Raw genomic sequence first — 15,302 nt, forward strand, 5'->3', positions numbered from 1 at the left:
AAGTTGCTTCTCACAGTTTTTTAGCTGTTTGCGCTACAAAAAATATTTGTGTTCATACACAGTCCTGGTTCGGACTGTACTTTTGACAAGACCACAGGAAATGTCATTGATACCAGAATGTCTTTATCAGAAGCTTATCCCTATCCCATGGTTTTCTTCATGCCTATTTAGGGAGAGGGCAAGTTTCTCAAGGCCAGGTTTTGATCCTCACCCTCTGAAAATGGCGCCTAGAATAATCAAGGCATTCTGCCACCCTCCTCATCAGTGGCATGCCAGGGCTAAACCAAGGAGTTCAGTCTAAAGCCGCTCTGTTTATGGAGAAAAGAGTGTGAAAAACAGGGAAGCAAACAAGGAGGGCTTTCAGGCAGGCAAACCCAACGAAAGGCACATTGGGTTAGATCAGGTGGCTTGGAAGCCAGGCCTTCATGTTCTAATGAGTCAGTGTGTACTCCAGGAGTCATCAGGCCTGGAGAGAGGAAGCCGTCGTCATAAAAATCACATTAAGCGTGCATCTTCATTTGTGGGAACAGATGGCCCTGTGTGTGTGTGTGTTTGGGGTGTGGGTGTGTGTGGGTGTGTGTAAGTGTGTTGGTCTGCGTATCTGTGTGTGTGTTTTGGATGTTTCCGAAAAGGTTCAGTGATTCACAAGGACGAGATGCACATGCATATCACTAGGACTATCTGTCAAATGATTCAAGAAAAGAACAAAAAAAAAACAGGAAAAGAGAAATGGATATTTCCCAGTGGGGATTTCACAATCTGACATTTAGCCATATAAAACAAACCGCAGCCAGGCTGCAGGGGGTTCTCCAAATGCATTTTGCTGCATGAATGTCAGATAACACTGCTGTTTCCCATGACATTTTCATTTGCCAGTTTCGCACTGGATTCCTGTAACCAGATGACTGAGAAAGAAACTCTGTTGTACAGCCTTTACTCTATTCAACAATAACAGTCATGTGATCCGGCTCAGTATGATTGAATTTGACACATCTACACAGATCGCTCAAAAATCGTACTCTCGACTGTGATCTCACGGCAAGGAGAGAGGGGAGGACTGCAGCATTTTATTTTTTAAGGTTGGATGCAGTGCTGAGTTGGTGGGCCTACATCAGTTAGAGGACGTCCCCCACAACATATGTATTATGCATAGCATTGCATCCAAAAACAGGCAGACTGCTAAATACACAACATGGTCTGACAGAAGAGGTGAGAAACAGAGTGTTTTGTTCCAGGTTAATGACGAAAAAAACAGCACTATCACTCATCCAGCTGATTCCACTTATTAGGTTCGCCTCACGCTTCCAGGCGCGATGCTAATTATTCACAAATGCAGACTGCTTGACAAAAAAACAAAAGCACAGAAGAGGTTTTGTCATTTCTGTCAGAGCTCAAGCCTTCATCTCAGTCTCTATCAATCATGTGTTGGGCCCCTCAAGAGATTACAAATAAAATACTTTTACCTTAACACCTTTTGAAATAGTTTCACCTTACCACCGTTTCAAATACTTTCACTTTACCACCTTTTAAAATACCTTTACTTTACCACCTTTTAAAATACTAATACCTTAGCAACTTTTAATATAGGCTTACCTTACCACCTTTTTAAAGACTTCACCTAACCACTCATTCACAAGCAACAGAGAGGAGCTAACTTCTCCCATCACCCAAGGGCCCCAGCCTAGTTCTGGCTACCTGAACTGAATGGTGTAGAAGAGGCAATGCTAGGCTAAGCATCTCTTTTTTCCTCTACTAGTGAAAGTAGGTACAGTATCTTGCTACAGGCACAGTGAAGAGGGGGAAGATACAGAACTACAGATCCACAGGAGTTTAAAATTAAAATTCTCTGAGTGTCTCTAGACTGACAGACAGAGAGAGAGAGAGCGAGAGAAATAGAGAGGAACAGAGTGCATTATGGCCATAACAGCATTCCGAGTGCTAACCAGAGACCACACCATTGCACTTAACCCTACAATATGTCTTGTCTCTGAAGAGGCAAGCGGGAACATCAGCAACTAGGATAATTCAATATATGCAGCGCACTTCTACCACATGGGCAACCATCACGAGACAAGCCAGAGGCAAAAAAAAAAAAATAGATCCTTACAGGCACAGAGCCACACACACAAGGACACATACACAAGGACACAGTCACACTCTCTCTCTGTCTACCACACACACACACACACACACACACACATCCACACACACACACACACACACACACACACACACACCACACACCACACACCACACACCACACACACACACACACACACACACACACACAGATACAGAGAGAAACACAGGCGCACATCCACCCCCTGCAGACAAAATAGAACTTTGCTCCATGGTGGCCATGTGTGTTCTCCTCCCTTTTGGGATTCAGAGGATAATCAGATGATGTAACTGCCAAGCTGTGCTCTCTGCTCCGGTCCAATCCATTTGGGTGTCCTTGGGTTACACATATGGTTTTTGATTTGTTTTCTGATTTGCAGAAATCCCCTGCAAGCATCAGCATAAAGACTACCAACAATGGACAACAAAACAAAATGGAGTCTGTTAAAACTATTATTTGACAATAAAGTAACATTTCACTGTAGCTTAATAGTCGCCATGACTCCTCTGTGTAGTACTGTATGGAATGTACTCTGTGGAATACATTTTTCTAACAGATTAGTTTACATCGAACTTCCAATTAGGTCTAGCAAAATTGGAAGGATTGTATTACTTCAACACATCAAGTCATCATATACACAGACTTGATAATACCTTAAGCCCAGTGTTTAGGTTATGCTATAGTTACGAGGCCTTGCGCAAGACAAAGCTAATTTAGAACAGGCTCGCCCATTGAGGCCACACTCAGGTGATGCTAGTGCTCAATGACAGCACTGAGTACTGACAGCTTAGCAAACCTTCAGAGATGAAAACCAATTTATGAAATGCTGTGCACAGCGAGGCCGCATAAAGGCTTAGCTGTAATAAAACCATGGAAACCGTGCATGCTAACAGCTCTGCTAACAGACTGTCAGGAAAGGCAACGCTAACAGCTCAGCTAACAGACTATCAGGAAAGACAAAGCTAATTGTAATGCAAGCTATACTGTGGGAAAGAGTGACTCCCTAAATGCTGGTATGTCTATACATCCTCAGACTTGCTTAGCGATAGAGTCAGACCCAGGCAGTCCCACGCCCTCAGATTCAACCCAGAACCTTTCTGTCTGACTGTGGCGACAAGATCAACAATGAGTCACTCAGACAGACTGCAATCCCACTACAGGAGACATACTTGTAATGTTTGTCAGTCAAAGGCCTGTCCTCATGGCACTCAAAAGCACACAGCCTTGGGCAGTTGAGAAGAATTTTTTTTTGTTGTATTCATGCAGCATTCCCCACTACTACACTGTCTGAGGCTAATGTGTGTGTCAGACTGATAACAAATGACCTGTCTGAAAGACAAGGGAGGTTTCTGTTGTAGCAAAATAAAGAGAGTCCCTCACTCTAAAAAAAAGTATCTAGCGAATGCCTTGCTATCCTCATAGCCTACCACTGTACGTTTTGAACACCACTGAAGAAACAGGTCACTTTCAAAGATTTCAAAAACCAGAAAAAGGACCAGCAAGCAGGAAGGAAGAAACAGGTCGCCGTGCTATATGGCACACAGAGGAAATGAGGACGAGTTCTTCAGCTTCCTGTCCTCAAACCCGTCCTCTAACCTCTATTTAATCTTCGCACCACCCTCTCCTATGATCTCACAGCACATCCCTGCAACATTTCATTGGGTTTCAACTTATGCTCTCTTTTAATGAGCTCTATATTGAGCTAGTTGGAGAGGGTAACAGACCAGTGGGCCAGGCTTAAGAGGGTTCGTTTCAGCCAGTTAGCATTAGCTATAATCGTGCCAAGATGTGTACTTTCCATAAGCTGGTTTCAGTCATTAAAGTGTGGCCAGTCATTGTAGGTTTTTTGATAATGTGGTCATCGATCATGTGGCCTTTTCAGCTCATGTGATTGGCTCTTCATGGTTTTCGTTCCTGTGGTCACCGGGTGTGTGGCTTTTGCAGCTCACGCGATCATTTCTGTACTTCTAGGGCTGAAATGGCTAGCATAACATCTGCACTTGAAATGAATGTGTCAACCTCTCCAGGTCTATACAAGACCTCTTTGGAATAGGCCCATCAACTAACATTTTGGTATGTAACCCTAACCCACCCTCAGGTTTCAAACTACAAACTGAAAAGTATTTGAAAACACAGCAGAACACTTCAGATCAGCAGCAACTCCATAAGATGTTCATCTGGTATAAGCAGCACAGCCAGCTGCTAACAACACTAAGATCACGGGTCCAATAGACAGGGAACCCCTATATCGATGGAAATGTCTATCTGGGCTTGTAAGATCAGCTTTGAAAAGGGGTGCCTGTAGAAGCTGCTTTTGCCCTCACCAGCATACGAGCCCTGCGGCCACGGCAGACCAGGTGACGCAGCAGGAGTTGGTCTTCTTGCTCTCGTCTTCTTCCTCGTCCTTGCGGCAGCAGCACAGGCAGCTGAGGTAGATGGCGAGGCCCAGCAGGTTGAGACCCAGACCAGCCGCCGCCACACACGACAGGAAGATCAGCGTCTGGAGGAGGGAGGCGGGGGTGGATGGAGGGCAGAGAAAAAGAGAAGGGGCAGGGAGGGGCACAGATGATAGATTGGTTGGTTAATGGTAGTTTTCTTGTTATCAGGATTCTTATCAGTATGTGGTATTCTTGAGAGTTGTCACAAGTCATAAATACAAAGCTAATAGTACAAGGGTACTGTTGTCTGGTGGATTAGCGTGCTGTACTGTACGTTTTGGAACAGATACAAGTGTTGACTTCCAATGCATTGCATGCAATCTGCTCTGATAACAGATTGCTTTTCCAAAAACACCCAAAAACAAATTACTGAATTTCTCACCAAAAATAGCCCGGGCACGAACAGGAACAATACCGCAGCCTACTTACTGTAGGAAGCTTCTTCTAAAAATGGGCATTCTATTGATAGTCTGCCAAGAAACCTCTCCACATTCCTGTTATCTCACTTACTCAGACACACACACACACACACACACACACACACACACACACACACACACACACACACACACACATACACACACAAACACACACAAACACACACTCGGACACTAACACACACACACACACACACACACAGACACACACACACACACACACACACACACACACACACAGCATCAGAAGCAGGTTTCCATTAGGGTGGGGGGAGGGGGGGGGGGGGGGCGACAGTCCATCCACCTCATTTTCCTGTTCAGTTGCACACCTGGTGCCACCCACCTCCATCTCTCCTGGCAGACTGGAGGAGGGGGAGAGAAGACAGAGGTAGCTACGCACCCTGGAGACCTAAACACGCATCCTCTTTCCCTCTCGTCGACCGAGATTTGAGATTTTGAAATCCCACAGGTCCAAGAGGGGTGGAGAGAATGAGCATGCTGTTAGTGTCTTTAATTATTTGGTAAGAACACGCTTAATGGTGGGAACATGCATTTTAATGACGCAATGAATAACATTGCAGGCTTTGAAACCGTCTTATGGGAACGGTGATGTCTCTTAGAGTGCAGGGGGACTAATAGTTCAGCTTTGAGTAGCTTTGTCTGTTGTTAGCATGAACTATTAAAAGACATTTGAAAAGTCAGCGTCTCATAGAGCAGCTCTGTTCTCCCCTCTCGAGAATCACAGCATCCAGCCTTATCGGCGCGTGAGCGCTAAGTCTCTGTGAAAACAGTACACATGCTGGGCTGGGGGATACCTGAAGTCATGCCTCCCTCTCGGTTATCTGTGTTGAGAACCACACACTCAGCGCATTATCCACACGCCAACAGCACAGGCTCTGCTTACGCTTCACAGAGCCTCGCCGCGGGAGGTGTCATGAGGTATACCGCAAAGCTCCACTTTAAGAAGGGAAAATGCTTACTTGAAAAAATATATATTTATAATAATATAATATATAAGTTTGGATAACCAAAGTAAGTAAGTAAGTAAGCAAGCCCATGCTTAGTTGAAAATAAAAAGAATAGTTATATATTTTTTCAATTAAACGTGGTCTTGCTTACTTCTTTGGTAACCTAGGCTTGGCCATGTATATTGCCTCCATCCACTAAATGTGAGAAGGGTGATGTTTATCAGAGCACCCATGCTGAATCAGGTGATTCATGCTCGGTGCAACCCCTTCCTTTTGCAGTTGGTGCCCATGGCCGTATAACCCCTCATCTCCCTTTGGCACCCCTTGCCCCTCCATCTGCTGTGAGGGTGGTGCCCGCTGGCCCAATTAATGGCTGCCATGTCTCATAGATAGGGCAGACAGCTCTTTCAAGATGGAGATTTTAATTGCTTTGTTTGACATTTATTCACTTTGACATTTGTATTTTTTTTTTTTTTACTTCTATGCAATGTTGTATGTGATCTCAGCCAACCACTGAAGATGTTCAGGACTGGTATTGGAGTCAAAAAGCTAGTAATGTAATTGGATAAATGCTAATTGACAACATGAAACCTTACGAAATACATACAAAATGATGGATAAAAAAACAAGCCAGTGGCAAAGGTGAGGGGGGAATACACAGCTGAAGCTTGGATGAAGTCCCTAAAGTAATGCTGCTGGCCATTGCGCACACACACACATACACACACACACACACACACACACACACACACACACACACACACACACACACACACACACACACGCACAGAGAGAGAGAGAGACAGAGAGGAAAATAAATGATATACTGCAGGAACCTTCAGATATGGGCGTCTCCCTATCAGAGCAGACATAATGTCTGTAAATTGGTGTCTGTGTGTGTGAGTGTTTGGTTGTGATAAAGGGGTTGCTTGATTGGGTGGTGGGGGAGGGGTGTTAATTCAATACCAATTGGAGGTGTTGGCGTAAATGTGTGTGTGCATGGGGGGATGGAGTGAGTGTGAGTGTTAATAACTGAGGAAAATCCTTTGTGTTGTGCCTAGCTGTCTGTATGTGTGTGTGTGTGTGTGTGTGTGTGTGTGTGTGTGTGTGTGTGTCTGTGTTAAGAAAAAAAAGGGATGCTCCCGCATTAGTTGAAAGAGGAGGGAAAGACACGCAGCCAGGGAGGGAATGAATTCCCTTCTGCACGCACACCCACCCCACCACACCCACACACACACGCCCTCTCCACACACACACACACCCCTCCCTGTCCCCCATCTTATCGGCATTGCTATGGCAACCCCAGGTTGTTGGGTGGTCTCTCATCGTGAGCAGCTGAAGAGGAGAATTATGCAGGTCTATTTAAATAAGCGGGCATGTGATGGGAACGGCCTGAACCATACTGCACTGGTCTTGTGACTACACACAGCAACCTGGAACTGAGGCGGCATGGGACTCATGGAGAGAGAGGGAGAGAGAGAGATACAGAGGAGAGAGAGAGAGATATACAGAAGAGAAGTAGACAAAGAGAACAAAATAAGTAGTTAAAGAAGGGGACAGAGAAGGAAAGAGAAAAAAATGAACAGAGCAAAAGAAGAAGACATGTGAAATGCTGTGAGGGTGAAAAACTGGGACTGGATTTAATGGGAACAAATCTGTTGATGATAAACGAGCTGTGGACAAACCAAGAACATGGTTTAGTAGTGCAATTTATAATTTATTGTTGGACTATCTCATTGAGGTCAAAATGCTTGTATCAATTTTCATTTCATGGTCATTCTGGCTTACCCACTTTCAATTGGAATTTGTATAAAAGAAAATGTTCTCTTCCACTCTCTCTCTCTCTTTCTCTGTCTTATTTTCCCACTCACACACACACACACACACACACACACACACAGACATGAACACAGAGACACAGTGGGAGGGATACTACTGGGACGCACACATTTTTTTGATCCTTTATCAAACGTGGATTCTGGAACGAAACGCAACAATCATATCTGTTCTGGAATGTGGGTTCTTTCAGAGGTTGGGGGCGGGAGGGGGGAGCTCCAGCAACACAGCTCAGCCGTGTGACAATGGAGTCTCTTCCCCCCACCCTCCACCCCTTATCCTCCCCACCTGCCCTGCCCTGCCCTACCCTACCCCGCTCTGCTTCTCAGCGCGGTGCTCTTCTGAGCGCTCACACACGCCATGAGTGGGCGTGCGAAAATAATGACACATGAATAATGGATCACCTGTGCTCCCTGCCACACAACAGAACAGAACAGCCAGCAAAGAGAAGAGAGAAGGAGACGGAGAAACAGAGAGAGACATAAAGCAGAGAGGGAGAAGAGAGAGAGAGAGAGAGAGAGAGAGAGAGAGAGAGAGAGAGAGAGAGAGAGAGAGAGAGAGAGAGAGAGAGAGAGGAGAAGGGAGTTGAGGAAGGAAACTAAAAAGACAAAAGGAAGGGGGGGAAAGGGGAGTATGCATGCTTTTACACACATAACACACACACACACACACACACACACAACACAAACACACACACACGCATTATCAGGCTGCCTCAGGAAGTAAGCTCTCAGCAGTCTGGGGATGGCCGATTGCCCTGATCTGTAACAGACACAGCAGGGGCTGGGGTAACTCAACACCTCCATGTGGAGCCATAATGGCTGCCATGATCATGCCCCCCCCCCCCGGGACCCTATGGATAAAACACCACCCCACCCCCTCCTTCCCCGTCCCATGGACAAAAGCCTCCACCAAATGACTACACATAAATGAGATGTTTTCCGACGCTCATCACACAACCCCTTTGTTATATGCATGAGTAAATGGCATAACATGAGCACTGTGGTGCGTTTTCCTTTACACACCAAAGCCATGTGTTCATTCCCTCATATGGATCTCATCTTTGTGTCCTACCGAGAAGACTGAGATGCCATCTTCTGTCCGTATGAATGAGTGTCTGTGTTTTGTCTCCTTGTTTCTGGTTGGTCTATTGTTTCCTCTTATTGGGCTGTTGGTGCCCCTCACTGCCTTCTGAGAGGGAGCCAGTGCAGGTCAGAGATAGATAGAGAGAGAGAGAGAGAGAGAGAGAGGGAGGGAGGGAGAGAGACACAGAGAGAGAGGGAGGGAGAGAGACAGAGAGAGAGGCAAGGAAGATAGAGCTCAGCATAAATCAAACCCCAGACGGAGATAATGGAAAAAAAGAAGAGTAATACGTTTTGGGAGTAAAGAAAAGAGGTACACACACGTGCCTGCAAACACACACACACACACACACACACACAGCGATTTCTGTGGGAGGATGCTTCAGGGACAAGGTTTCTACCAATGTCAGTACAAATACACAAAACACACACACAATACAGTCAATGACAGACAGAACACTGAATTTAAGTAAACTTGGAAAAAGAGATAAAGCAAGAGAAATTGGCACAGGATGAATGATGACACATGGTCAGAATTGATCATGTGCTGGGCATCTGATCTCAGAACAGCCACAGACACTACTACTACTACAACACACACGAAAACACACACACACCACGTCAGCAGAGACTCCATGCAGAATGGCCTGATCAGCATCTCTCTGTTTATCGCAGACTGCTAATGAAACCCTGCAGTGAGCGGGGTGGTCTACAGGCCTTCACGGGGCCCCCGGGACCCCCGGGGCTAAAGACTCCATCTGAAAGTGCCAACACAGTTCTCCCACTGCTGCTCTCACAAGACAGTCTCTCTGTCAGACACACATTATCAGAGTTTCACCACGTCTCTCACCACCCCCCCGCTCTCACACACACAACCCAGTCACAGGCACACAGTCACAGACACACACACACACACACACAAATCACCTCACACCCCATCCTGTAAGCTATCTAGATCCACAGACACCCCTAAATAGGATTTCAGCTACCCGGCCTACATTTCAGGCAGAAGTGTTACTGTACCGGCTGGAAATGTTCTACAGCTCTGGAAAAATTAATACAGCGCAGTCTGCCTCGCAGTACGTGGCGAGATAAAGAGTTTTTCATGTTCTTCGCTCACCTTTATCTCCTGAGACAGGACTTGAGCATCTTAACTTTGAGCAAAGCTTGGTGGGATTCAGCCCTACAGATATCAAAGAGAGGGGAGTGTGTGGCAATGCGAGGTGTTAATAAATCATTGTGAAAAGGGATGTCAGCCGTAGAACATGCTTCTAAATTTAGAAAACAGAGGGCCTTTTCTCCGGCGCTTAACTTTTCAACTCCTGCCGTCGTTATTGGCTCTCAGGACGTGATGAACGGGGGTCGCTTGTGCCCATGCATCACAGCATCACAAGCACGCCCAACACAGAACCTGAACCACACACACACACACGCGTGCATGCAAATACAAAGAAACACACACAAATAAACACTCAGAACACAAATGTAGAAACACATGTTCAAGTTTACACTTTCACTTATTTAAACAGAATCACACACACATACACAAACACACACACACGCACACGCACACGCACACGCACACGCACACGCACACACACACACACACAAACACAAACACACACAAACATAGTGACTGCACATCCAAAGCATGGCTGTCCACCCAGCAAACCCTCTTTTAAAGCACAAGTCTTTTCAGATGTCCATCAGACTCCCATGAAAGGGCTGCCTTATGGACTGCACATGAATGGAAGACCAATGGCGTCTCCTAGGACTATGAGCCAAACTCTTCAGAAATAGAGTCTGCCGACAGGCCATCAGGAATGAGGGAGGAAGGACCTGCAGCCTTCTTCATTCTACACCACTCCAATTGATAGTGGGTACTTCTCTTCACAAAGTAAGATGATTGGCAGAATGAACGTTCCACCACGAATAAAGACAAAATCAAGGATTAATCACAGAGAGCTTGTGTAATTCTCTCTTCCAATCATGTTGTAACAAAAAACTCTGAAAAAATCTGAGATAACGGGTGTTCTTGTTAGCGTAGGAACTCTAACAAAAGGCGGTGATGTGTCCTCTTTGAAGACGAACATGACGAACACCGTATCCTCTGAATCACTTGGGAAATGTGCTGCCAACTCGTATACTGGTGCAGCGTCTATGGAGTCATACATGCAGATGAATAAGCGTTCCATGAATATATGATGGCAGCTTTGATCGTATAGCTCCGTGCATAGGACATGAGGGTGGGGATCACAGGGAGTGGGAGAGACTGACGGGAAGCTGGGGAGGAGAAAGAGAGAGAGAGAGAAAAGAAAGAGAGAAAAACAGGGAGGCAGGGAAGGAGATAGGGGATTGGATAGTGAAAGAAATAAAGTGAAAAAATATGGAAAGACAAGACAGAGGGAAAGAAAGAGAGCGAAAGGATGAAAGAAAGGGAAAGAGTGAGAGAGAGAGAGAGATAGAGAGAGAGAGAGCAAGAGAGCATGTGTGATCCCAGTGGAGTGTGTGGAGTGTGGAGCTCCAGTGGTGTGGTGGCCGTGGCAGGTGGTTAGCAGCTGCAGCTGTGCAGAGCTGGGCCTTCCTCCAGACCTCCAGACCTCCAGACCTGGCTGCTCTCTCTGCCTCATGCTTACTGATATAGACACACAGTATTAGAGGTCAGTCAGCCAGGGTTACGCCTGCAGTGTGTGCACACAAACCCACTCTCTGACAGACTTGCATACACACACACACACACACACACACACAGACACACACACACACCCACACAAACACACACACACACACACAAACCAACAAACACACACACACAAACCAACACGCACACACACACACACACAAACCAACACGCACACACACACACACACAAAAACAAACACACGAACACACGCACACACACACACACACACAAACCAACATGCGCACACACACACACGCACACAAACCAAAAACGCACACACCCCTTCTGCTGGTTGGCTTTTTCCTTTACAGTTGCCATTCCATTTCTCTCTAAGGACTCGTAAGGGATTCATTGCTCATGCACACCACATGAGCACAGACTCACACTCATTAGCATGTTGTTTACCTCTCTCACTCACACACACACACACACACACACACACACACACACACACACACACACACACACACACCACATTAACATAACCTACCAGCTGTTTCCTGAAAAGGGCACTTCTAGACCAGCCAATGGCGACATTAACATCCACGGCGTGTAGCGGTGACATCAGCAAAAAAACTCCCCCCTTTTTCTTTTAAAATCACAAAAAAGCAAAGGAGCATCAGCTACCCCCAGACATTTCTCCCCCTTTTCCCCCCTTCTCTGTGTGCTGGGGTGCTGAGAGGGGGAGGGGGTCCAATCGGCCCCCACCCCAGCCCCCTGAGGGTCTTTTTCCAACACAGTACGCATGGGTGAACCTGCCCACTCTCACAGCTGGGACGCCTTCAGCTCCCAGCAGACCAGGACATTGATTATGGATGAGCCCCAAGTGATGAGAAGAAGAGAAGGGTGGGAGAAAAGAGGTAAGAAGGAGGGATAGAGAGAGGAAAAGTTGGGTAAAGAACCCTGAGAGAGATGGAGAGATAAGAGTGGACTAAAAAAAGTCGCTTGGACAATTTTGTTTTGCTTTAAGGGAGAAAAAGAAAAAGAATTGAGTGGAAGGAATGAAAGAAAAGGATGATGAGGAGAAAAATTAAAGAATGTGGAGGAGGAGGTGGAGATAAGAAGAGAGATTCAAAGAGATGTAGAGAGAAAGGAGAGGAAAAGTTGTATATGGCATTGAAGAAAAGAAGGATTCAGTAGAAAGGAGCAAAGAGGAGAAAGCGAGGGAGAAGAGAAAGAGAGGGGGATAAGATGGGGTAGAGAAGGTGAGAGAAAAGAGAAAGAGAGGTAGAGAAGAAGGGGGAGAGAAAGCGAGGGAAGAGAGAAGAAGAGGTAGAGAAGAAGGGGGAGAGAAAGCGAGGGAAAAGAGAAGGAGCGCTGCTCCTGCTGTGCCAACACCAAAGGCCTGTGTGAATCACTCACGCTCCTCCGCATACGCCCCGCAACACTTACCACAACAAACGGCCCCTATGTATGTGTGTGTCTGTGTGTGTGAGCATGTGCGTGTGCCGGTGTGTGCGTGTGTGTGTGTGTATGGTAAGAGGGAGATGGAATGGGAGCATGCAGTCCCCAAACATGAATAATACAGGTGAAGCACTGGGATTACAAAACATGGGGAACTCTCACCAACAATACATTAGAATTCGACCATATTGTGTGTGTGTGTGTGATTAAATAGCTCAGATTGCACCCCCGGGAGGAGACAGTCCCTGGCCGCCTGTGCGCCCCTCCCACCACTGCTGCTCCACACACACAGGGGAGAGGGGTCTCCATTATTTGGCTGGAGGGGGGACAGAGAGGCAGGTTTCTCTCTTACTCACTCACTCAAACACATCATAACCAACAATACACACGCACATCATAAACAACAACACACACACACACACACACACACAACCACACACACACACAGATCCACACACATCATAAACAACAATACACACGCACATCATAAGCAAAAATACACACGCACATCATAAATAACAATAAAAACATTTCATGTTTACACACACACACACATCATAAACAACAACACACATATTCACACTCAAATACGTCATGAATGAACGAACACGCACACACACAAACAAACAATAGGCGGCCACACACACACACACACACACACACACACACACACACACACAGTCACACACCGGCACACAAAAAACACACACATCCACAACATGAAGTTGCTTTGATCTGATTCCCAGACACTAATGCACAATGAATTATCCAAGGCCTCGAACCATGATGATACAAACACCAAACACTTTGTTGGTTCGCTCCGATTCCCAGACATCCAGCGAATAACACCACACCCCGAACAATAAATAAAACATATACATTCATACACACAGTCATATATGTTTGCATTCTCGTGCATATACAGTGTTTGTGATCTTGTATGTGAATAACAGCAATTTGCAAACTTATAATACACTGCCGTAAAAATAGACATCCAGGAAATGAGGTCATTCACATTCTCAGTCTCTCACACACACTATGCAAACACACACACACAATACAGGGAACAACCAGAAGCGAAATGAGTGAGACCATAGAGAGGAGAGAGCGGCTCAATCTTTCACTGTTGGCCACTCTCTCTTCCTCTGGAGAAACAGGCCGACAAAGACACGAAACGGAACTGACATACAAAGGGGCTCCTCTTCCTCCAACTGAGCAGTGATCCCTGACTCATCCCCCCCCCCCCACCACACACACACAAACACACACACACATTTGACCGCTCAGAGCACTGACTGCAGAACTAATGGACAGACATTGGGAGCATGACGGTCCCAGCTAGCTAGCCCTTTTGTTCAGAGGCTGGCAAAGAGAGAGGAGAGAGAGAGATGGTTATCCGCTTAGCAGTTGGCGTTGCCCTCGGGTGCCAGGGTGACAGATTGGGGTGAGCCCCAAGGGGAGAGGTGGCAAACCCCCATGGCCACGGCTGGGGAGGAGGGTCAGTCCCTAAGGCCCGGAGGAGAAGAGGCTTGGGGGAGGGGTAAATGGGGGATTTCCAGACCTTTCTCTAAATAAGAGACGTGAGGCCTTAAGCCAGAGACACATCAAACCGACATCAAAGAACAAGCGGCAGCAAAGGCCGACTGTTGTGTCGCCTCACGTCAACTGTGTCTGGGACAAAAAGTTGCACTTGAACACACCGTGAAGACTGCAGCCGACGGCCAACTAGTACATACGTTCTGCGGCTGCACTTCACACCACTTTGCTCACCACAGACAAATACGGAATATATCTACTTCTAATCGAGTTATGTCTGACAAGAAGCTGCTAATGGCAATGCCGTTGTCAGCCCTTGGTATTTTGATTGCGGAAGAACAAAGGAAAAGGTGAAAACGAAAAATAAGGAGAAACCGCGCTAAATGGGTGAAATCATGATAGGACTACTACAGTGAGGGGCTCGATGGGCTTTCCTGAACCTGTGTCGAGCGTTGAAGAAGAATGAAACCTTCGATTTTAAACATTTTGCGCGGCTCCGTCCAGCTCCGTCAAGTCCAATAATCCAGAGCTGAACAGCCAATCAGTGTCTCTCTGGGTTAATGGACGAGCAGATTACACTTTAAAACATTGATCACTGTCCCACAAACATGTCATGGTGGATGAGAGATAGGATCAATTTAACGCTGAGCCTCCAGATTCTTAAAGCATGAGAACATTTCCTCTTACATCGCACAATCCCGAAAAGGTAGAGACATAAGAAACACTTCCTCTCTGCCAGATCGATAGCTATTGCCTAATGAGGTTCATCTCTTTGGCCCATCAGCCCAGAGGATTACAG

General features: G+C 46.3%; 1 protein-coding gene across 1 annotated transcript in view; it reads right to left on the reverse strand.

Annotated features, from left to right (window-relative positions):
• Positions 1-15,302, reverse strand: part of ttyh2 (tweety family member 2) — a gene marked incomplete at its 5' end in the record, with an annotated part of 72,385 nt that overhangs the window by 52,338 nt on the left and 4,745 nt on the right. Inside the window, one exon of the mRNA XM_080834149.1 lies at positions 4,444-4,619. Coding sequence (XP_080690275.1) covers positions 4,444-4,619 — 176 coding nt within the window. The remainder of the gene's footprint in view (positions 1-4,443; positions 4,620-15,302) is intronic.

Source organism: Sprattus sprattus (genome assembly GCF_963457725.1).
Source record: "Sprattus sprattus genome assembly, chromosome: 3".
Taxonomy (NCBI): Eukaryota; Metazoa; Chordata; class Actinopteri; order Clupeiformes; family Clupeidae; genus Sprattus; species Sprattus sprattus.